The sequence below is a fragment of the Mesoplodon densirostris genome, chromosome 19 (genome assembly GCF_025265405.1).
Source record: "Mesoplodon densirostris isolate mMesDen1 chromosome 19, mMesDen1 primary haplotype, whole genome shotgun sequence".
Classification (NCBI taxonomy): domain Eukaryota; kingdom Metazoa; phylum Chordata; class Mammalia; order Artiodactyla; family Ziphiidae; genus Mesoplodon; species Mesoplodon densirostris.
The window spans coordinates 54,074,493-54,099,557 of record NC_082679.1 but is presented as its reverse complement, the minus strand read 5'-3'; the positions used below and the strand labels follow the sequence as shown (position 1 = coordinate 54,099,557).

The 25,065-nt window shown below is 44.9% G+C and overlaps 1 protein-coding gene across 2 annotated transcripts; it reads left to right on the top strand.

The window, feature by feature from the left end:
- Nucleotides 1-1,241: 1,241 nt before the first annotated feature.
- On the top strand, nt 1,242-20,010 carry ADAT1 (adenosine deaminase tRNA specific 1). Of its 2 annotated transcripts, none has more exons than XM_060084205.1 (10): nt 1,242-1,295; nt 3,388-3,578; nt 3,856-3,924; nt 4,888-4,942; nt 5,404-5,534; nt 8,480-9,083; nt 10,853-10,998; nt 11,799-11,898; nt 16,719-16,805; nt 19,683-20,010. In XM_060084205.1, exons 2-10 carry the CDS (start codon nt 3,410-3,412, stop codon nt 19,834-19,836), a joined length of 1,515 nt encoding a protein of 504 aa, XP_059940188.1. In that variant the 5' UTR covers nt 1,242-1,295; nt 3,388-3,409; the 3' UTR covers nt 19,837-20,010. The 2 variants fall into 2 exon arrangements, with proteins under 2 accessions (XP_059940188.1, XP_059940189.1); XM_060084206.1 differs by having other exon boundaries at nt 19,625-19,841.
- The last annotated feature ends 5,055 nt before the right edge of the window (nt 20,011-25,065 follow it).

The following is a 25,065-nucleotide window of genomic DNA, read 5'->3' as shown; positions in this document are numbered from 1 at the left end:
GACAAATGGTGGTACTAATCCCTGAGATAACCCTGGAAGATGATTCCCCCACCAGGAGTCTTTAAAGACAAGGAGTCAGTCGCAGATTAAAAATGCTGGAGGGACTTCCCTGGCGGTCCAGTGGTTAAGACCCTGCACTTCCAATGCAAGGGGCACAGGTTCGATCCCTGGTCAGGGAACTAAGATCCCACATGCCGCATGGCCAAAAACAAAAAACAAAACAAAGGGCTTCCCTGGTGGCGCAGTGGTTGAGAGTCCGCCTGCCGATGCAGGGGACATGGGTTCGTGCCCCGGTCCGGGAAGGTCCCACATGCCGCGGAGCGGCTGGGCCCGTGAGCCATGGCCACTGAGCCTGCGCGTCCAGAGCCTGTGCTCCACAGCGGGAGAGGCCACAACAGTGAGAGGCCCGCGTACCGAAAAAAAAAAACTAAACATGTTGGAGAGAGGAACAAGGATCAGAGTCCTGACACTTGGAGGAGGCCTGTGGCCCTTTTCCTCTGATCTAGAGAGAAAGATGGGGGTCAAGTAAGTTGCACTTCTTCTCTAGCTTTTGAGGGGTAGTAAGAAAAGTGAATTCTCTCACCTTTAGTAATTGAGGTATACAGCTGCTGAATGGTACAGGCTCCTGAACTATCCAAGACAGCTATACTACCTATACCTGACAATCTGAAGGTTTAGAGCTGTCCAATATGGTAAGCCACTAGCCACATATGGCTATTGAGCGTTTGAAATGTGGCTGGTCAGAACTTAGATGTACTGTAAGTGTAATGTACACACCAGATTTCTTAAACTTAGTATGAAAAAAAGAATGTAAAATATCTCAAATTTATAAAAAATATTGATTACACGTTGAAATATGTTGAACATACTGGGTTAAATAAAATATATGGTTAAAATTAATTTCACTTATTTCTTTTGACTTTTTTAAATGTAGCTACTAGAAATTTTTTAATTACATATCTGGCTCGAATTATGTTTCTACTGGACATCACTGTTTTAGACCAGAATTCAGACTGGTGTTCCAAGACACGACATCACTCTACTATTTGAATCTATCCCACCGGGAAGTCAGCTTCCCTGAGCCCGTTTAACCGCTACCTAAGCACAGCGCCGGAAGTCGCTAGACTCTAGGGATCAGCCCAGCCGCCCCTGGCTCCGCCCCCTGAACGACTACAAGGGCCAGCGTGCACTGCGCGCCTCCGGAGACGGGCCTGAAAGAACCGCCTCTTTGTGACGTCACGGCCGCTGCGCGGCGAGGGTTCTGTTCATTCCCTTCGAGAGCGCGCGTTGTGGAGGTGGGAGGGGAGCGTCCGTGAAGGGGGTGGGGTCGTGCGGCCGAGGGCGCGCAAATAAGGGGTAGCTTGGGGCTCCTGGGTGATGTCCCCTCTGTCCGACTTTCCGGAGCCCTTTTTGTGTGGGGAGAGGATATCAGGACCGCGCCTCTCGCACCGCGCGTCCGGTGGGAAAATGCGGCTCCTTTCAGGGAAATGCCACCGTACCCCCCGTGCGGAGAGCTCCTGCTGCGGACGAGAGCGGGGCGCGTGGCCTCTCGGCAGCATCCCACAAAGCCCAAGGGGGCAGGCACGCACGTTGTCCCTGCTGCAGGGGCCTGGAGTCTCCTAATGGGCCCCATCCGGGCCCCTGGAGGATATTGAGAAGGGGGCCTAAGGGAAGTAGGCTTCAGTTCCAACCCCTCTAAAGCCTTTTCTCCTCTGGCAACCGAATTACCTTAACTTTTTTAAAAAATTTAATTTAATTTATTTATTTTTGGCTGTGTTGGGTCTTTGTTTCTGCGCGCGGGCTTTCTTTAGTTGTGGCGAGCAGGGGCTACTCTTCGTTGTGGTGCACGGGCTTCACATTGCGGTGGTCTCTCCTGTTGTGGCGCACCAGCTCTAGGCGTGTGGGCTTCAGTAGTTGTGGCACACAGGTTCAGTAGTTGTGGCTCACGGGCTCAAGAGCGCAGGCTCAGTAGTTGTGGCGCATGGGCCCAGTCGCTCCGCGGCATATGGGATCTTCCTGGACCAGGGCTCAAACCCGTGTGCCCCGCGTTGGCAGGCGCATTCTTAACCACTGTGCCACCAGGGAAGCCCAACATGCTTAGATCTTGGTTTGCGTAAATAGGCCACCACAGCATTAGAGCCTCATCAATCTAACGGCCTCCTTGTTTAATTAATTTAACACAACGCAGTTTTTCTCATTGTAAAAAAGTCAGTTGTCTGCTATATGCATTGGGGTTCAGTAGAGCCTTTTTGTGTGTGTGTGTGTGATATGTCTGGCTTTGTCTATCACCATATGATCTTATTTTCTACTAGGAAGCTTTTCATACATTTGAGTCCAAATGAGGTCACTGAGTGAGCATCCATAGAGTCCAGAGTGAGAGAGTTTCCAGGGAAGTATTCTAGGCCTCTTTTAGGTCTGATCTGCTTCATGGTTTCTTATTCATGGTTTTACGTGTCCATTACAGTTCCACTACCTGATAAGGAGCCCAAGGCAAATCAATCAGGAAATTCAAGTGTTCTTTTTTGTTATATTAATCTCAGTTGACATTAATTATGCTCAACGTTGTACCAATTGCTTTTTGTAATTATTTAAGCCTTGCAGTAACTCCAGTGGATTACATACTACTCTCTCTATTATCAGATGACACAGAAAGGTTAAGTAATCTACACAATATCGCACAGTTACTTTGTAGCAAAAGCAGGATGAGAATCCAGAAGTGCTAACTCCAAAGCACTCACTCTGAGAAGCAGAACAGTTGACTGGTGAGAAACCCTAGAATCTTGTCACTTCTCCCCTCTGCATCATAAAACGCTGTAGAAGAAATTAAAGGGTTGCTTTCCTGATGGGGGCATCAGTGGAGGTTTACTAGAGGGAGGTAAACTATCTGCTATGACGGAATAACAAGTAAAACGTCTGAAAAAGAGGACGGAAAAGAAAAACCTTCTCCCCGGAAAGATAAACTTTGTACGGTGAGGGTCTGTCCAAGGCAAGCTGAGGTCGGCAGCCTCAGCTATGTTACATGCTATTTCCAAAGGAAAATTGGAGTAACAAGGATACTTCCCTCTCATGCTTTCATTTTGAGTGGTTAGGTTCAGATTCATTAGAAACGTCAAATATATAACATTAGAAGAAGAAAAAAAGCAGCTTGAAGAAATAGGGTATCTTACGAGGTTGTGAGATTTGGGACTTCTTTGGTCTTTCATTAAAGATGAAAAGAAGGCAGAGGGGGTAGTAGGAGAAGATGATACATAGGGTTCCGACCTGAGAAACCTCAGTGTGAACATGAACGGGCTATATCTGAACGCCTGTTGAAGCACCGGTGCAGGGTTGTAGCATCTTACAGTCGTTCTCCTTTCTGCCCTTCTGATGGTTGTGGGTTTTGATCAGGGCCTCAGCACCAGCTCACACCATGTGGACCGCGGATGAGATTGCGCGGCTGTGTTATGAGCACTACGGGAGCACGCTGCCCAAGCAAGGGAAGCCTGAGCCCAACCGCGAGTGGACGTTGCTCGCAGCCGTGGTGAAGATACAACCTACAGCTGACCAGGCCTGCGACCGCCCTGACAGACCGGTGCAAGGTGAGACCTTTTCTCCCTGGAACGCTGTCTCTCCCTGTAGGAGATCGTACAACTACACAGGGCTAGGCAGGGACGATGGCGGTTGGGTGTAAACCGCGATGTTGGGCATGTTCCGCTGCTCCCCGCCAGGGGGCGGGGTACCTCTGGTGGCGGTAGATGGCCGTGCTGGAACCGCAGTCCACAGTTGAGTCAGCCTTTGGGGGACTCAATGTGCAGACTTATTAAACCTATAGACCAGATTCTGAGAGCTCACTTAATGATTTTTTTTTCCCCTCAGTGACAAAGGAAGTTGTCTCAATGGGAACAGGAACCAAATGCATAGGCCAGTCCAAAATGAGGAAGAGCGGTAAGCCCCGGTGGGGTCTGAACAGGGCCTGTTAGGGAGCTTTTGGAAACCTGTGTGCATGTCATCCGTTCCTCTCCTCGGCAGAGCAAAGGGGCCATATCGCTAGGTGGCTGACCTTTCAGTTCCCACTGACTGTCGCTCCAGTTGAAAGGACAGAACTCATTTAAAGAATGAAGTAAGCTGTGGAAGCAAAGGCCACCAAGCACATCTTTCTGAGTGGCTTGAAAGTTGGCCAGTATTTTCATGCTCAAACCAAAAGTTCCCTGGGCTTAGCTATTCCATATTAGATCTGAAGCCCCACAAAGCAATCTTTAATTAAATGGAGATTCTGGTACCAGAAAGAATATGGAAATCCCTTAGGGGTCTGGCATCTTCACCTTCTGGTTGCCCGTTCACAGATTCCTCCTCCAGTTTGCTTTCCTCATTCTCCTAGCCTTTCCTCCTGGATATGATGAAGCTGCTCCAGGACCACTATTGATAGAATTCGATGGAATTTTACCACTATGAGCACAATTATGGCACGAGGGTACAAAAGATCTGGACTCCTCTCCTCCAGATAAAGATTTCCCTGTAAATCACGAGTTCTCAACTAGGGGAGATTTTGCCCTCCAGGAGACTTAGGCAGTATGTGGAGACACTTTGGTTGTCAGAACTGGGGAGAGGGGAATATGCTAGTGGTCTCTAGTGAGGAGAGGCCAGGAATGCTGCTAAACATCCTGCAAAGCCCAAGACAGTGCCCCCCTGCCCCATGCAACAAAGCATTTTCCAACCCTAAATGTCAGTTAGTTGAGGAAACCCTGCTGTAAATGCTTTGCCAGTAATGATTGTAAAACTTTCAGGCAAAGCCTTCCAGGAGCTACATGGCCATTCTGGGTGCTGGGAGAAGCTGCTATGTTCTGCTTTTAGGAACCAGGGAATCTCCAGGTTCCATATGTTTTCACTAATGTCCTGTCTTTGCCACAGGAGACATCCTCAATGATAGCCATGCTGAGGTCATAGCCAGAAGGAGTTTCCAAAGGTAAAGCTACATCCCCAAAGATTCTGATTTAGCTTGGGTGGGGGCCCCAGAATATGCATTTCTAATAAGCTCCTAGGTAATACTGATTATGTAGGCCTCTGAACTGCACTTAAAATAGTGCTCGTCTAGACAATGGTTCTCATGCTTGATGTGCATCAGAATCACCTAGAGGGTTTGTTAAAATCCAGATAGCTGGGCCCATCCCCAGAGATTTTGATTCAGCAGATCCGGGTGGAGCCTGATAAGTTGCATTTTTAATAAATTCCAGCTGATGCTGATGCTGCTGTTTCAGGAACCGCATTTTGAGAATCACTGGGCTAGGTCATTCTCATAATTCCAGATCACTACCAGTCCCATTGGTCTGCAGTATCTCTTTCTTTCTTAGTAATCACACAGCCAGAGTCTTTCCCTTTACCACAGAGACTGGTTGTTCATTCTGATAACATCCTGCATCCCATTAGGTACCTTCTCCATCAGCTCCACTTGGCAGCCACCCTGAAGGAGGATTCCATCTTTGTCCCAGGAACTCGGAGAGAACTGTGGAAACTCAGACCAGACCTCTTGTTTGTGTTTTTCTCCAGCCATACACCCTGTAAGTATATTAATGCCTTTGGATTCATGTTACATTGTCTGCTTCCTTATTGTTGTCTTATCCATAGTTTCTCAAAGAAACACCTTAGATGAAGTGAGCTACAACCATTGATAGTGCCTTTTTGTGAACAGCCCAGTGTGCCTAATCACGTCTCTACCAAGGAAAAGTGGAGGGAGCTTCACTCCTACTATTATTCAGTTCTCAGTTCCCAAGCAGGATTGGGAAGCTTAAAGCTGAGACCCTACAAGGTCCAAAACCAACAAGAGGGCTTAGAGGTCCAAAGCCCTGAGTTCTATGGTGATTTATCCCGAAACTCATTTCATTCATTCATTAAACATAAATTTTCTACTCCTTGTCAGGCAAGTGTGACATACTGGTTGTGTAGCGTGAATAAGACTAGTCCCTGCTCACCCTTTAGTTTTTTAGGGAATGTAGACAGTCATGGTTAGTTAAGGTAAATTTTGATGAGTTGTAAGGGGATGTTCAGGTGCTCTGGTTGCATTAGGCGGGAAGACCAGACCTGGCCGATTTTCTGTCCTTTGTTTTTCTGTCTTGAAAATTGGGAATAATTTCTACCCTTTGTAGACAACAGTTCAGGGATGGTAGTAAAATTTCCTCACCCTAAAAACTTTGAAATAAGGATATAAGATTGTCCCCTGAGTATTAAATTTTAAAATTAACTATGCAATTAGAGCAGATAAGTAATCACTCTTAAGAGACAATAACTGAAGATCATAACTCAAATCAAAAATATAATATAGCTTATGAAAGAACAGGAAAATGACATACAGAGGGAGGCAGGACTCATCCATACTCTATTCTTAGCAGTGCCCTGATAGGTTGTTTCCTAACTCAGTGCTTCTCAAACTGTAATATGCATATAAATCACCCAGGGATCTTGTTAAAATGCAGATTCAAATTCAGTAGGTCTGGGGTAGAGCCAGAAGTCTGCATTTCTAACCAACTCCCAGGTGGTGCCAGTGGTATTGGCCCATGTATCACATTTTGAATAGCCAGGGCCTGGCTGATCCCAGTGGGAGGTGTAGCATTCTTGTGGAGAGAGACACATCTGGAGATCACAGCTGGCCTGACCACCTAATCAGACTACATTAATCAGTGGTCTGCAGGCTGTTACTGCTTTGTGAGAGTGTACTGGTCCATGGCCAGATGAGAAAAATCAGGACTACTCAGTGAGTTTTTCAAAACACCAGTTTCTTTCCATTTTAAGGTTATGAGATTTTTATGTATTTTTTTTTTTTTTTTTTTTTTTTGCGGTATGCGGGCCTCTCACTGTTGTGGCCTCCCCCGTTGCGGAGCACAGGCTCCGGACGCGCAGGCTCAGCGGCCATGGCTCACGGGCCCAGCCGCTCCGCGGCATATGGGATCCTCCCAGACCGGGGCACGAACCCGTATCCCCTGCATCGGCAGGCGGACTCTCAACCACTTGCGCCACCAGGGAGGCCCTATGTATTTTTAAAATACTGATAAATAGGATTTTTAAAGATCTTACTTGGTGGAATAAAAAGTTGTCCACACTCTATTCATCTTAAAATCTTCTGGAGATTTTACTGATCTTTGAAATCAAAATTTAGAACGACTGATCTAACTCCCAGGGTGATGGGTAATCTTTTACAGTGTCCACCCATGGTTTGTCTGCAGGGAGAAAGAACACTACCTAGAGAATGTGACTATTTGGCTCCCTTGGCATTTATTCCTCATTACTAATTGATAAGTTGGCGCCTGGATTGGCTACTTCAGACTGGTACTTGTGAGCTGTATTAGCATGAGTCAGCCTCTTGAGTTCAGGCATCTGTCAAGATCAAATCTCTGAGCCTTCAGAGTGGGAGGTGGGCCCTGGGGAATTCTCCAAAGTCACTGTCACCTTGTGAGGTCTCTGGAAGCCTGCCAGCCAGCCTCTCTGGCAACACTCCCACTTCTGCATCTCTTGCCTTTCCTACTCTTAGGTTATAAAGACCACAGACGTATTATTTACACACTTTAGAAAAGCAATACACATTAGTGTTTGAAGAAGAAGCTCCCTTCTCACAGGGGAGGTGTGCTTTTTACTGACCTCTGGTTTTCTTTGATTACCTGTAGACACAGAGTGGGTCAGAAATCTCTAAACCAGCTTGGGGAAACACCACTTGTGTAATTTACTGTGAGTCTTTACTGTGAGGATATGCAAGATGGGGAAATTGTGAGCATTATTTGCCAAACTTATTTAACCATGAAATTAACCATCCACTTTTGTTTTCCAAGGAATAATATTCCACAAAATGCACTTGAGAAACTGTGCTCATTCTAAGCCAGGGGTTCTCAACTCAGGATCATTCTGCTGCCCAGAGGACATTTGGCAGCATCTGCAGACATTTTTGATTGTCAGACTCAGGGGTGCTATTGGTATCTAGTAGGTAGAGACCAGGGAGGCTGCTAAACATCCTGTAATATATAGGGCAAGCCCCCATGGCAAAGAATTATCTGGCCCAGAATGTCAGTGTGGAGGCTGAGAAACCTTGGTCTAATCTAGTGTTTCCAAAACTTCTGTGGTAAGAATCACCTGGGATCTTTGTTAATTCAGTTTTCAAGACTCCTCCCACTGAGAGAGTCTAGCTCACTGGGTCTAGGATACGGTCTTCAGCAAGAACCTCAGGGAATTCTTGCTAGGGAAATTTGGCCAAGTGTTCTTAATTCATCTCAGGTAGCTGGGAGAATAGAATTAAGCTTCATTTAAGTCAGTGGTTCTCAAACTTGACGTTGCATCAGTATCACCTGGAGACCTTGTTAAAACAGACTGCTGGGTACCACCTCTAGAGTTTCTGATTCAACAGGGCTACTGTGGGTCCCAAGAATTTGCATTTCTATCAAGTTCCCAAGGGATGCTTATGTGGCTGGTCTGGTGGCCTCACTTTGAGAACCACTGGTTTAAGTGATTTCTTCTCCTACAGGTGGGGATGCCTCCATCATTCCAATGCTTGAGTTTGAAGATCAGCCTTGCTGTCCGGTCAGGAGAGATTGGGCCAATAACCCATCAGTAGAAGCTAGTGATAACCTAGAAGCTCCTGAAGATAAAAGGAAATGTGAAGACTCAGATAGTCCTGTGACCAAAAAGATGAGGCTGGAACCCAGGACTCCTGATGGTATGGCTCACCATCAGAGTTTTGGCAACCAGGAAAGTGGCCCTAATTCACCAGATGTCAGCAGCTCTAATCTCACTGCAGAGGAGCTAGCTGCTGTCACTGGAATGGCCCCCGGTGGCGCCAAAGTGGTGGACGTTTATAGAACTGGAGCCAAGTGTGTGCCTGGAGAAGCTGGAGACTCAGGGAAGCCTGGTGCTGCCTATCACCGGGTGGGGCTTCTCCGAGTGAAGCCAGGCCGAGGGGACAGGACTTGCTCCATGTCCTGCAGTGACAAGCTGGCACGGTGGAACGTCCTCGGATGCCAGGGGGCACTGTTGATGCACTTCCTAGAAGAGCCCATCTACCTGTCAGCTGTGGTCATTGGGAAGTGCCCGTACAGCCAGGAGGCCATGCAGAGAGCTCTGATTGGGAGGTGAGAGGGCAGGGAGGGAACAGCCTTTCCAAAAAGCAGTCTGAGAATATGTCCAAAGAGCCTGGACATACATACATACATACAAAGAGTTAAGAGTTTGTTCTAAGGAAATAATTAAGAAAGTGCTCAAATATTTAGCTTTGTGTGTACTAATTTAAGGGAAAAAAAGAAGAGGAAACCACTGAAATGGCCAGCAATAGAAGATTGTGATTTTTATTACAACTAATATTGATGAATATTTAACACGGAAAGATGCTCATAATGTTTAAAGAGCAATTTAGAAGGTAAAACGAGTTCATTTCGGTCTTAAAGTATATATGCCCATAGGAAAAAATTTATAGGAGGATATACACCAAGGTATTAATATGATTACCACTGAGTTGTGGTATTATGGGTGATTTTTTTCTTCTTTGTGATTATTCTATTTTCTAATTTTTCTGCAGTGTGCATATATTGCTGTTATAATGTTTAAAAACCTTCAGACATTAGTGTTAATTTTTTAAAAAAGAAAAAAGACAAGTGATGACCCCTCAAGCATGGTCTCCCTAAAGAAGAGCAGCCAGACCTGATTAATGCTGTAGTAACTGAGGGCAGATAAGGCCATGACCAGGGGAGGTCTGTGGGCCCTTGTCAAATGGACCACTCCTAAAGCTGACTCTTGGAAGCAGCCCCAGGATATGACCCACTAATTCCACTCCCGGGTACATACACAAGAGAAATGAAGACATACATCCACATAAAAGTTGTACATGAATGTTCATAGCAGCATTAGTCATAATAGCCCAAATGTGCAACAACCCAAATGTCCATCAGCTGGTGAACTGATAAACAAAAGGTGGTAGCTCCCTGCAGTGGAATGTTACTCAGCCACAAAAAGGAATGAAGGACTGATACATGTCACAACATGGCTGAACCTTGAAAATCTTATGCTAAGTGAAAGAAGCCACATGTTGTATGGTTTCATGGAGTGAAATGTCCAAAATAGGCAAATCCACAGAGACAGAAAGTAGATTCATGGGTGCCAGGGGCTGGAGAAGCAGATGGTGAATGGCTGCCGTTAGGTGCAGGATTTCTCATTGGGGTGACGAAAATGTAGATTGCAGTGCTTGTTGCACAACTCTGTGACTATACTTAAAAAATTGAATTATAACTTTAAATGGGTGATTTTATGGTGTATAAACTATATGCCAATAAATATGTTAAGAAAAAAAAGGCAATCCTAGGCACTGTGCCCAAGACATTTTCTGTTTTCCGTGTTTTCTTGATTCCAAGACTTTAAGTTGCTGTCTGCTCAGTTCTAGACCCACTACATGTTGGCATCTACTTTGTGTGAAATATTCACAAGAAAAAAATGAAGCTTTTATATTATAGTATAATTTTGGTTTCTGGCCTGTTTTAAGGACTCCCTAGGAAGCTGATGCCGACAGGTTAGTATTTCTTCTTAAGGTTTTCAAATCTTTCACAGCCAATATGAGAAATGGAGTTCGGTGTTACTGAAGTCCCTGAGGGGTGGTGACTCAGTTTATAGCTGTCACTTCAGAGTGGTGGAGGAGATCTTCCTTCAGCCATAGGGTTCACAGGATCTGGATTCTGTTCTGTCACAACCTCCTATACCATCCTCCCCATAGATAAATAAATAAAATAAATCCACACACCTTCTGAGGCCTTTGCCTCCCACTGAGACATGGGTGGTGATGTGGTCCACAGTCCTAGATACTCTCCCTCTCGATGAGTGAGCCTAAACTACATGCCTTTCCCCTCCCGTTTAGGTGTCAGAATGTCTCAGCTTTACCCGAAGGCTTTGGAGTTCAAGAAGTGAAAATACAGCAGTCAGATTTACTATTTGAACAGAGCCGCTGTGCAGTACAGGCAAAAAAGGCTGAGAACCAAGGCCGACTTGTTCCTTGTGGGGCAGGTAAGGGATCTAGGTTCCACTTGCTCTGGAGTAACTTGTCCCTGGACATTAGAGTGGCCTGGAAGGGACTGCATCCTCCCAGCCTGGGGTAGCAGTTTACCATTCAAGTGGTCAATAGCATGGGCTCAGGAGATACCCACACTGGGTCAAGTTCACACTCTTTATGACCCTGGGCAACTTGTCCTCTCTTAGCCTCAGTTCCTTCATCTTCAGATGAGAATTATCATTTATTTGTCAGGGTTGTTACAAAGAATAAATGAGAAATTCTGTTTCGTGCATTTACTGTGTTCATCATGTAATAAATACTCAATGATTGTTAGCTATTATGATGATGGTGGTGGTGATGATGATGAATCATGAACTACTTATACTGTTGTATTCTGGAGGCCAGGCATCAGAGCGGCAGCCACTGTCTCTGGCGTCATATCCAGCTCTCATGAGTCTTCAGTGGTAGGGGAATATTTTTATTAAAATACCTCTGACATTTACAGGGCCTCCCTGGTGGCGCAAGTGGTTGAGAGTCCGCCTGCCGATGCAGGGGATACGGGTTCGTGCCCCGGTCTGGGAGGATCCCATATGCCGCGGAGCGGCTGGGCCCGTGAGCCATGGCCGCTGAGCCTGCGCGTCCGGAGCCTGCGCGTCCGGAGCCTGTGCTCCGCAACGGGGGAGGCCACAACAGTGAGAGGCCCGCATACCGCAAAAAAAAATAAATAAATAAAAATAAATTAAAAAAAATAAAATACCTCTGACATTTACAGAAAACTGAACAGTTTTAACCCCAGATTCTTATCTTTTCATAGCTATCAGCTGGAGTGCAGTTCCTGAGCGGCCACTGGATGTCACCGCCAATGGCTTTCCACAGGGAACAACAAAGAAAGGAATCGGACGCCTTCAAGCCAGGTATAGCATATTGGGGCAGAAGGAGATGGCGGCAGTGCATTCACACCTCACCCCCCTCTAATTCCAGAACTTTTTTTTTTTTTTTTTTGGCTGCGTTGGGTCTTCGTTGCCGTGCACGGGCTTTCTCTAGTTGCGGCAAGCGGAGGCTACTCTTTGTTGTGTGCAGGCTTCTCATTGTGGTGGCTTCTCCTGTGGCGGAGCACCGGTTCTAGGCATGCGGGCTTCAGTAGGTGCAGCAGACAGGCTCAGTAGTGGCAGCAGGTGGGCCCTAGAGGGCGTGGGCTTCAGGAGTTGCAGCGTGCGGGCTCTAGGGCACGTGGGCTTCAGTAGTTTTGGCATGCGGGCTCAGTAGTTGTGGCTTGCGGGCTTAGTTGCTCCGCAGCATGTAGGCTCTTCCGAGACCAGGAATCGAACCCGTGCCTCCTGCATTGGCAGATGGATTCTTAACCACTACACCAGCAGGGAAGTCCTCCAGAACATTTTCATCACCACAATAAGAAACCCCACACCTATTAGCAGTCACTCCCCATCCTCTTCTCCACCTTTGCATCCACAGATCTACTTTCTGTCTCTATGGATTTACCTATTCTAAACTTTTCACTACATGAAATCATACAATATGTGATTTCTTTCACTTAGCGTAGGTTTTCAAGGCTCATCCATGTTGTATCATGTATCACTCCTTCATTCCTGTTTTCCATTGTATGGATATGCCAGTTTTTTATCCGTTCATCCTTTGATGGGCATTTGGGTTATTTCACTTTTTGGCTATTATTTATAATAATTCTGCTCTGAACATTCATATACAAGCTTTTGGGTGGACATTTGTTTTCAGCTGTCTTGGGTATACCTAGGAGTGGGATTGCTGGGTCATGGGATAACCTTATGTTTAACTTCTGAGGAACTGCCAAACTGTTTTACATAACAGCTGCACCATTTTAAACTTCCATCAGCAATGTATGAGTATTTCAATTATCCTGCATCCTTTCCAACACTTGTTATTGTCTGTCTTGTAATCATTTTAGTGGGTGTTAAGTTCTATTTCATTGTGGTTTTGATTTGCATTTCTCTAATAACTAATGATGTTGAGCATCTTTTCCTGTACTTATTAGCCATTTGTATATCTTCTTTAAAGAAATATCTGTTCAGATCTTTTGCCCATTTTTTAAATTGGTTTATTCGTCTTTTCATTGTTGATTTGAGAGATTTCTTTATATATTCTGGATATGAGTCCTTTATCAGATACATATTTCAGATAATTTCTCCAGTTCTGTGGATTGTCTTTCCAGTTTTTGAAAGTGTCCTTTAAAGCACAAAAGTTTCAAATTATAAGGAAGTCCATTTTATCTATTTTTGTATTTTGTGGTTTGTGCTTTTAGTATCATATGTAAGAAACCATTGTCACAAAGATTTACTTTGTGTTTTCTTCTCATGGTTTTAGCTTTTATGTTTAGGACTTCGATCCATTTTGATTTAATTTTTTATAAGGTGTGAGGTAGGGATCCAACTTCATTCTTTTGCACGTGGATGTCCTTGTCTCAGCATCATTTCTTGGAAAGACTGTTCTTTCCCCTGGAAGATTTTGAAAGGAACACTTTCTTGAGCTTTACCACTAGAGATTCTGGTTTAGTGGGTCAAGGCTGGAAACCGAGAATCATTTATGAAGCCGCACAGTGATCAGACTGGCAAGAAGGGTGCCATGAAAACAAGACTTTGTATCTTCAAATTGGCTTTTATTGAAATGTGGAGCATGTGATCTGTTGGACATGAGACTTGGGTTTCATGCTTGTGTGTTTGGAGTTTCATGCATCTGCCTTATTGGTTCTTCTTTTGTTAAATGTTCATCTTGCCCCCTCTGCTTTTCCCTCTCAGTGAGCCACAGAGGGTCTGCAATAACACGAGGGTGGGTGAGGCTATGGGGTAGCAGCCTCCCCACCAAAGGCATTTCCATCTGTCTGGATTGAGCTGCCTCTGAGTGACTGTTGTAGGGCTCCCACAATTTATAGGTAGTTCTTTTCATTCTAAGTGGCTTTTCCATTTCTTTATTATGCCCTTATAAAAAATTGTATTGGGACTTCCCTGGTGGCGCAGCGGTTGAGAGTCCGCCTGCCGATGCAGGGGACACGGGTTCGTGCCCCGGTCCGGGAAGAACCCACATGCCGTGGTGCGACTGGGCCCATGAGCCATGGTCACTGAGCCTGCGCGTCTGGAGCCTGTGCTCCACAACAGTGAGAGGCCCGCATACCGCAAAAAAAAAAAAAAAAAAAAAAAAAAAAGTTGTATTGTAATTAAAGTTCACAGGTGGATTTGTTTCTTTTCTTTTTGACATGCTTATTTGTCTCCCTCAATGGAAACAATACTAACTTACATCTTTTTAGACTTAAAAAAAAAAAAAAAAAGTTTTTTTCTTCACAGACACTAAGCAGGGTTCAAATGGCCTATACAGCAGACCCAGCCTGCCTCTTGGTGGCCTAAGCTGTTGAACTGAGTAGCATTTACAAAATTGTTAGGGGTAGAGATTTTTTAACCAGTTTTTTCTCAAGGGCCTCCCTGCTTCAGGCCATTGTCTGCATCTCTCCGGGGACCAGCAGTTAACCACAGGCCACGATGTGTGAGCAGAGCAGGTCACAAGGGACAGGGACCACACTTCCTGCTGAGCTCTGCCTTTGCTGTAAGTGACAGGCTAGCAGCAACCCATACTGGCCCCACCCACCTGCCTGTGGCTTCAGTTTGCTGCTTTGCTCAAGTCTAAATGCTCTTCACTGTGAACCTACACCATCTTTTACCTTAAAAGCTTTCCTGGGCCTCCCTGGTGGCGCAAGTGGTTGAGAGTCCGCCTGCCGATGCAGGGGATGCGGGTTCGTGCCCCGGTCTGGGAGGATCCCATATGCCGCGGGGCGGCTGGGCCCGTGAGCCATGGCCGCTGGGCCTGCGCGTCCGGAGCCTGCGCGTCCGGAGCCTGTGCTCCGCAATGGGGGAGGCCGCAACAGTGAGAGGCCCGCATACCGCAAAAAAAAAAAAAAAAAAAAAGCTTTCCTTACGACTTCTTTCTGGCTCAAAATTACTATCTTTTCTCCAGATTCCTAAAGTGCTGTTTTCCAGTTTGTCCCAATATGTCAGTGTTTTATGTGTGACTGGGAGTGCCCCGTGTTCTCACCCTGGCTCTGTCTCCAGTTGTCAGGTGACTTTGGACAAGTCCAGTAGCTCTCTGGGCCTCAGTGTGTTCATATCTGTAAAACAAGGATATTGGAGTAGGTGATCTGAGGTATCTGACATGTTGTGGATGTCTCTCCATTTAGAAGGCAGACTCCATACAGGAGGAAGTTCATGGTGGAAAGAGCAGAAGCTTTGCAGTTCAAGAGACTGATGTTTAAGTCCTGGCTCCCTTTCCCCCCAGGTGTGTGAATTGGGCAAATTACTTTACCTCTCTGGGCCTCAACTTCCCTAACAATAAAGCAAGGGTAACTCACAGTATCTGTCACACGGGAATGTTGTGAAAATTGAATGAGAGAGAGTGCCTCTAACATGGTACAGGGCTTCTTGTTAAGATAGATTTCTTCTTCAGTTATCAAATGAATCTGCACATTATGTGTTTTTTTTTAAAGACACTTTTTTTTTTTTTTTTTAATTTGGCTATGTTGGGTCTTCGTTTCTGTGCGAGGGCTTTCTCTAGTTGCGGCAAGCAGGGGCCACTCTTCATCGCAGTGCGTGGGCCTCTCACTATCGTGGCCTCTCTTGTTGTGGAGCACAGGCTCCAGATGCGCAGGCTCAGTAGTTGTGGCTCACGGGCCTAGTTGCTCCGCGGCATGTGGGATCTTCCCAGACCAGGGCTCGAACCCGTGTCCCCTGCATTGGCAGGCAGATTCTTAACCACAGCGCCACCAGGGAAGCCCCTGCACTTTATGTTTGAAGGGTCAAAGTTACTTTAATTTTAAAGACCAACAGCTGCTGGGGAGAGTGGGTTTTCTCACTTCTCATTCCTGAGTGCTATCCTGGAACCACCTTTTTTAGAATGATCTGGAGTATGAACTCAAGACTGGGATGTTAGAAACATTTAAAATACTAGTGCGACACTCAAAGGTAATATTTTATTTTAAGTCTTTGTGTTTATTGCAAACAGTGAGATAACAGGAATCAGATAAAGGACCCTCATTTTCAAGAAGCTTAATTTTACCTTTCGCCCTAAAGTGGCAAATCCTTTTAAATTCTCTTTGCCCTGAAGAGGCATATTCTCTTCCCTTCCCAGATAAGCTACCAGAGCATCCTGGAGAGATCATTACATGGCTCATTGGATTATAAAAGAGAAGGGTAACAGATTAAAAAAAAAAAAAACCAAAAAAACTAAGCGTGTCTAAGTACGTTAGAATAAAGATAGGGCTACGTTGAAATGTGAATGTGTAATCTTTTTTTTGGCGGTACGTGGGCCTCTCACTGTTGTGGCCTCTCCCGTTGCGGAGCACAGGCTCCGGACGCGCAGGCTCAGCGGCCATGGCTCACGGGCCCAGCCGCTCCGCGGCATGTGGGATCCTCCCGGACCAGGGCACGAACCCATGTCCCCTGCATCAGCAGGCGGACTCTCAACCACTGCACCACCAGAGAAGTCCCTGATAACATTTCTTAAGATGAGAATCATTTTTGTCCCTCAACCTAATCAGACTCTTGGGTCTGGAGTTTTCTTCTTGCCAAGTGCAAGAAGGTGAAAATGGGGGCTCAGGACCTTCAGACCTAAAAAGATACCATGTGAAGCCCAGTATCTTTGATAGGGGCCTGGTACATAGTAAACACTTAATAAATCTTAGTGGTTTTCTTTTTCCAAACAGATCCCGAATCAGCAAAGTAGAGCTCTTTAGATCATTCCAGAAGCTGCTAAGCAGTATTTCAGAGGACAAGTGGCCAGACTCCCTCAGGTGATGCCATTGACCTATGTTTTTTCATATTTAGGAAGACTTCTGGTTTAATTCTGCTTATGGATGGCAGGAAGCTTTGGCAGGAATGGTGGTTCGGTAGGCGAGTGGGTACTTATTGCTAACCACATGCTCTTCAATCCCCATGGCCCCATTTGCAGATATGTGTATGATCTGAGCTGTGGCAGATGGGTAGTTGGTAATACAGAGTCACACGAGCCTATAGAATTGGGGCCTGGGTCATTACAGGCCCTCCTCTTGTTCCACCTCCAGATGGACAGCATTGTGGAAGTGTGAGTGCTTGGGGAGCAATAGATTCTGTTGGGAGTATCATTCTCTTCTCTTTTTCTTTTGTTCACATCACTGCTTGTGAACGGAAGCTCGAAGACTTAAATTACTTTCCAAACAGGAATGTAGAGAACTATAAAACCACTTCTGGGGCAGGTGGGTGGGTGGAATTCAGATACTAACTACCCAGAGTTAGGCCAAATCTCACAGGGTAGGGGCACAGTCCCCACAAACTGACCTCACTTCAGGACACAAGCCACATACTGGGGGGGCCCCAAAGCCACTTACACTTCTGACCAACTGACTACAAGCTCAGGTTCCTACTTCCCCCTAAGGCTCAATAATTCACTAGAAAAACTCACAGAATTCAGGAAAGCACCATACTTGCAATTACCTTTTATCGTGAAGGATACAAATAAGGACCAGATGAAGGAAGGGGCACATAGGGCAAGGTCTCCAAGGGTCCCCAACCTGACACTTCTGTGTCCCCAGGATGCGTCACCCTCCCAGCATGTCACTGTCTGTCACCAACCAGGAAGCTGACCTGAGCTTCAGTGCTCAGTGTGTTTATTGTGGTTTCATCAGTAAGCATGATTAATAGAATTGTTGGCCACGTGATGTGGTTGAACTCAGTCCCCACCTTCCAATATCCCCACCCCAGGAGGTCACACTGGTATCAGATGGCTCAAAGCCCCAACTCTCTGATCTCATGGTTGGTCTTTCTGGCATGGCCAGCCCATCCTGAAACTATCTAGGGCCCACCATGAGTCATCTCGTTAAGCAAAAACTTAGGTGTGATCTGAGGGGTCCACCATGAATAACAAAGACATTCCTATCATTAGGGGAATTCTAAGAGCTTAGAGGCTCCCTGCCAGGAACTGGCAACAAAGATCAGCCAAATTCTTTTTCATGCAACAGTGGAGAAGCGAAGGAGTAGCTATATGCTTCCATATGAAGAGGCTACCACCTGTTTTCACCATCATGCATCCTACAGTCAGTATTGATGCCCTCCCATCATCCGTGGTCAGTTTGCTTGTTTCTTGTCTGGAAGAATGAATCAGACTGGAACTGGGTGGGTTTCCGTACATTCTGTGACTTAAAAACAAATCTGGACTTAGGTAAGGAGAGACTTCATTCAAAAGGTTTATCGCAATAAGAGGAAGAGCCTGTTACAACAGGAGGAGGACGACTAACGCAATAGCAAGAGCACTGCAATCTTAAGATCTGTAAGGCTCTCGAAGAGCAGGTGCAAAGGAATTTTCTTTTAAACGGAGAGAGAAGCAAAGTTAGACAGAGCCAGGAATGGGGGAGTAGGACGAGCAGGTAGTGTGATGGAACATTTGAACAGGAAGTGTTGATTCTCAGGAGGGGCTGTTAAAAGAAGGGCTTGTTATACATGCTGATTCTGGCTCAGGCTGAAAGTGGCTCAAAGTTCGGGGGTCTGGGGGAAGGAGAGAAGCATAACTAATATTTAGTCAAATTAGCAGGCATGTTGTTGAGATTGTGTCAGTGGGTACAAACAGTTCAGCTAATCATTATGAGACAAAGAATGGGGTCTGTGTCTGGCCTTGTTAGAGGTAGACCAGGGCGGGCATTCATGAGTCTGTCTAAGCCATGAAGAGTGGTTGTTTGCAGTCAGCCACTTTCCACAACACAGAAGTGTGGGAGGGAGATTTCTTAACCATAGCTTGTTTGGGGAACTGAGGGCTCAGGTAAAGTTTAACATTGTCATGTGTGTGGTTCCCATCCATTAACCACAAAAAAGCTATGGGAAATTGATCAAACAACTAAAATCAGTGTTTGCTACCATTAGCAACTTTAATCTTTGCTGAAGTGAGTGAAGAAACAACTTGGGTCTCCTCAGATCTTGGCAAAGAACGAAAGAGTAGAAGCAGGATAAAACCTGAATCAATGAGACGTGAGGCTCAGTTTCTTCAGCTATGAGATGGCAAGGACGGAGCTCAAGGTCGGGGCTGGATCGAGAAGAGGGCTCAGCGGAGCCTGACTCAAGTTTGATCAAAGGAAAGAATCTTTGTCACAAGAAAATCTTTTTATCTGGGTGTGAGTGTTATAGATATTATTCAGCACGTCAGCCATTCTTCAGCAGTCAGAGACACTAAGGGATTTGGGAAGGGGTGCTGGCTGGCAGTACATAGGAGAATATGATTAAGATGGAAAGTGCTTTGGGAAAATGCAGTTGAGAAATTTCTAACAGCTAGATCCTAATGGTGGAAATTATAGACACATAGAAAATTTTAAACCAAGTAGTAGATAGTTATTCTTGTTTTATCTGATTCCACCAGGACCAGACAAAACTAGCATTCTGTTTATTCTTACCTGTTTTAATCCATGCTGTTTTCTAGTGAATTCCCTACAAAGGAGGTAAGAGTCAGCATAGGACAGCATAACAAAATCCTCCTGTTTCCTAAGTCTCTTGTAATAAATCTGTCCAGCCTATTGCTGAGGTGTCTTGCTGGCCACGGTGGTGAGCTGTCCAGTGAGAACCTGTGTGCTTGGTGGTGTGTGTGCATTAGGGTGCAGAAGCTAGTGACGTACCATGAGTACAAGGAGGCCGCATCCACTTACCAGCAGGCCTGGAGTGCACTCCGGAAGCAGGCGTTTGGATCCTGGATCAGAAACCCACCGGATTATCAACAATTTAAATGAGCAAAGTTTACTGGCAGCAGGGTGTTTTCCATTCATTCACTCTGGACTGCCTTCTTCCTACATGCTGGATAAGCCTTAGCTTTTCTTGTGGCTGATCAGGAAAAAAAGACTGCCATCTACCAGAGTAAAATATCTCTTCTGTGTGAGATGGATGGAATTCTGGACATGGAACAATCTATACTTGACTGAAGAAGCTCACTGCTAAAACAGCATCTTGCTAATGACCTTGGTATGTGTCCTGTGTTTTATTGCTTCTCTAAGAATAAGAATTTGGAATGTGATGCTTTAAAAGTACTCTGCAATAGCTCCATTTTGTGTGTTCCTACATTGATTCGGCAAGTACTTATTGGGCTGAGATGATGTTTGAATCTCTGCAAGTTTTAGAGTTTCGCCTGTCATAGTGGACATGTATTTTGTATATCCAGTCTTTTTTCCTTTGGAGAACCACCCTTTCCTGCTTTACCCATGCTTGGATGAAGTGAACTTTCCTCCTTGGCTCCAGGAATGTGAGCCAGCCCTGAACAGTCCTGGAACTAGTGCCAGAGTGATCAGGTAAGATTCTCTCTCCTCTTGTATCGGGAACTATAAACGCCACGTAATCTTGGGATTGCCTGTGGCTGCCTTTGCCTACTACATAGAGACAGCCAGCTTGAGAACAAAGGCAATGAAGGAAACAGCTGAGAGAATCAGAGCTCTCGTGACCTTGTCTGGATGCCTGAAACTAGTGCTTACTCTAGACTTCAATTCTGTGAGATAAATTCCTATTGTTGTTTTGAGTAAGCCTGTTTGAGACCGTTTTCCTATGACTTTCAATGGAAAGAGTTCTGTCTAAAAGGCCTAAAGTCCCTACAGTAATTGAGCAGCAGAGCTAGCAGTCAATGCTGTTTTTACTAACAACTAATGTTTAACTTTCAACCTCTTCACACTCTAAGTTATTGACTAAAAGTGGAAGTTCTCCATGTTGGGATTACTCAAGGTCATTGTTGGTTCTTCAGTATTTCCTTATACCTTTAAATATTTTAAATAACAGCTTTATTGACATATAATTCACATAGCATAAAATTCGCCCATTTAAAGTGTACAGTTTGGTGGGTTTTAGTATATCCACAAAGGTGTGCAAACATCACCACGATCAATTTTAGAACATTTTTGTTCTCATCTGGGGGAGGCCGGGGGATGCTGTTTGACCCAGTACAGTATCCATTAGCAGCCGCTCCTCATTTCCCCTCAACCCCCTCAGCTCCAGGGCAAACAGTAATCTACTTTGTGTCTCTATGGATTTGCCTGTTTTGAACATTTCATATAATGGAATCATACAATATGTGGTCTTTTGTGACTGGCGTCTTTCACTTAACATGATGTTTTAAGATTCATGATGTTATAACGTGAATTGGTAGCATGAGTCAGTACTTTATTCCTTTCTATGGAATAAAAATAATATTCAGTTCTATGGATATACCACATTTTGTTTATCTAATCATCAACTGATGGACATTTAGGTTGTTTTTCCACTTTTTGGCTACTGTGAATAGTGCTGCTATAATCATTCATATACAAGTTTGCATGTGAACATATGTTCTTAATTTTTTTTTTATTACAGAAGTAATACGTAAGTTTTTCTTTTTTTTTTTTAATTTACCGTTGTAACTTTTTTTTTTTTGGCTGTGCCGTGCGGCTTGTGGGATCTTAGTTCCCCGACCAGGGACTGAACCCGGGCCACGGCAGTGAAATCACCAAGTCCTAACCACTGGACCACCGGGGAATTCCCCCATAAGTTTTTCATAACAAGTTATCCTTGAACTTTTTTCTATAAGGGATCCTTTTAGATAGCAGGAAAGAAAGACAAAAACATCACTACCTGAAGGCCAGACCCCTACCATATGCTGCTTTAATCAGAGAGATCCTTTTGCCTGACCCCAAATCCTATGATATGAGAGCAGTTAAGATACCTCGATTGGCAGAAGCTTTTATCCACAGAAAATTATGCATCTCTCTCTCTCATGAGATTTTTTTTTTAATATTTATTTATTTTGTCTGCACCAGTTCTTAGTTGCAGCATGTGGGATCTTTGTTGCGGCATGCGGACTTCTTATTTGCAGCATGCAGACTCTTAGTTGCGGCATGAGGACTAATTAGTTGCGGCATGTGAACTCTTAGTTGCGTCATGCATGTAGGATCTAGTTCCCCGACCAGGGATCAAACCCAGCCCCCATGCATGGGAGCACAGAGTCTTACCCACTGGACTACCAGGAAAGTCCCGAGATTCTATTTTAAAGGATAAAGATTTATATGAGAATGTAAGGAGATAATGTCTTTTTATTCCTAAATTTTATAGTGTTCATCACATGTGCACCCAAAAAACTAAATATTAAAAACACCCCTGAATTTATGCTTCAGAACAGAGACTGGGAAAACCCTGAAAGATAGAGACCAGAGGCAGCTTCACCTTGGACTCTGCCTGTTTTCTCAAGAGCTAAACGGGGAGCTTAGACAGCCAACTTCCTACATTTTGCTTTAATCTCTTAAAACCCAAGTTTAGGGACTTCCCTGGCAGTCCAGTGGTTGGGACTCCGTGCTTCCACTGCAGGGGGCGTGGGTTCGATCCCTGGTCGGGGAACTAGATCCCACATGCCACGCGGTGCTGCCCAAAAAAAACACCCCAAAAACAAAACAAAACCAAACAAAAACCCAAGTTTAGAATCTCACCTATGCCTTAAAATCATATCTCTGCAATATTGGCAGGTTCTCGGACTTCATACATTTAGATCATATGTTTTTACTGATAACTGCTTCCAAATTTTAAGTACCTTTTTAAACACTTGTTATAGGACTTCCCTGGTGGAGCAGTGGTTAAGAATCCGCCTGCCAATGCAGGGGACATGGGTTCTATCCCTGGTCCAGGAAGATCTCCCATGCCACGCAACAACTAAGCCCATGTGCCACAACTACTGAGCCTGTGCTCCAGAGCCTACAAGCCACAACTACTGAGCCCACGTGCCACAACTACTGAAGCCCCCACAATGCGAAGCCCGCTCACTTCAACGAAGAGTAGCCCCTGCTCGCTGCAACTAGAGAAAGCCTGAGTGCAGCAACAAAGACCCAACGCAGCCAAAAGTAAAATAAATTTATAAAAACTTGTTATAGAAGTTTTTAAATAGACAAAAAATAGAATAGCACAGTGGGCCTCCATGTACCCATCACCCAGACTTAACAATCATCAGCTTTATGCTGTTGTTATCTAATCTATTCCCCCCTCCCCTCCAATTTTGTTTTTCTTGGAATATTTTAAAGTGAATTCTAACCATCATATTCTACCCAACAAAATTAACAATCATTCCTTAATATCTATTATGCAGGCTGTGTTTTATTTCCCCTGTTGTCTCAAAAATGTCTTCTGACTATTGTTTTGTTCAAATGAAGATCCAAACAGTGTCCACACAATGCATTGGATTGACGTGTCTTTTTCTCACTAAATCTGTAGCAGTTCACTCTCCTTTTTATGTGCTTAACAAATGGGTTATTTGTCCTGTAGACTGTCCCGCATCCAGGAGTTGGCTGCTTATTTCCTCCAGTGTTGATAGCAGGTTCCTCTCTCCCTCATATTTCCTATAAATTTGTGGTTACATGGAGAGGCTTGATTACATTCAGGTTCAGTTCTTTTCAGATGGTTCTGCACAACATAGGGTTGTCCTGCTTTCAGTGATTAATCAGTGGGCTCAGTGGTATCAGCCTGATCTATCCCATCACCCTTTTACAGAATGGTTTTAGCAACTGTGTCACAAGGTCCCCAAGACCACCCTTAGGTTGATTCACTAGACAGACTCACAGAACTCAGAAAAACTGTTATAGTTACCATTTATTACAGTGAAAGTCAGCAAAGGGAAAGGCACACGGGCGAAGTCCAGGAGACAGTCTGCACAAGCTTCTAGTTGTCCTCTCTTTGCTAACCTTGTGTCTCTGATGCTTTGACATCTTTGCCTTGCTGGCTCTGGAGAGACTGCCCCTCCCAGGGATAGCCAGTTTCTAGGGACAGTTAAAGACTCATCTCTGAGCACACCTTTTGTACGTAAACCAACCAATCCAGAGCCCATACCCCAACCACCTCCTTTCTGGGGCTCTCACATTCTGGGGCTCTCACATTCTGGCCACTATCTACCTGCCCTAATCACCCCAGGGCCAGGCACCAGAAAACCAGGGGCAGTCGCTGTGCCTCAGAGTCTACTGAAATTAGTCAAACCAGCCAATCCCAAGCCTGTTTACCCTGCCCATCCCGTCCCTTCCCCTTCACAATAATGGCTCTTGCCCACATTTCCTCCTTCCTCCCTGTGCCTCCTGACCCACCCTGGTGCTTCCCCAGGTGGCTCCTCCTGCTGTGTCATGCCCCCTCCTCCTATATTTTAGAACATTCTCCCAGGGCAGTCAATATTTAGTTTTTTGGGTGCACATGTGACAAACACAGCACTTAATTCTTGGGGCAACGATGTGTGACTGTATGTGCAAAACGTTGCCAATCAGGGAAGCTCACCTGAGCCTTGGGTGTTGACACCCTATGACGCACAGCACAACCCCCGCAACAAAGAATTATCCAGCCCAAAATGTCAGTTGTGCTGAGACTGAAAAATCACATCTAGGGATTGTGAGGTTTTTTGATTTTTTTTGTTTTTGGCCGTGCCTCGCGGCTTGCAGGATTTCAGTTCCCCAACCGGGGATTGAACGTGGGCCACAGCAGTGAAAGTCCCGAATCCTAACCACTAGACCACCAGGGAACTCCCAGATTGTGAATAGTTTAAGGTCACTTGAAATAGTTCCTCTGTAGTTAGTGCTTCAAATCTATATAGTTAATTTTGTCTCCTTTTGCTTTCAATTTTTAGGGGGACTTTTAAAAAAATTATGTAAAATATTTAAAACACCTTTTTTTTTTAAGGTACATTCAGAGAGGTCTTACGTCCTTGTCCCCTCACCTCTGTTTCTTCCTGCCCCCAGCAGTAACCATTTTTATTAGTTGGTGGACATTGCATATTCTTTCTTTTTGAAATACTCTGTGAATAGCCTACATAGAATATTTTGTATTTTTGCCAATGTATATTTTGGATAGATTCTTAGAGGTGGGATTCACTGTGTCAAAGGGTAAATGAACACATAATTTTTCTTTATTGAAATATGTCTTCAAAATTCTGTTTCTAAATACAATGAAGTGCAAAAAAAAGCAAAATGTAGGACAGCATTATAATATTCCATTTCTACAAAAAAGAAGGATGAAAGGTATATATCTATGTTTTGCTAAACTAGCTCTGAATAGATGCATAGG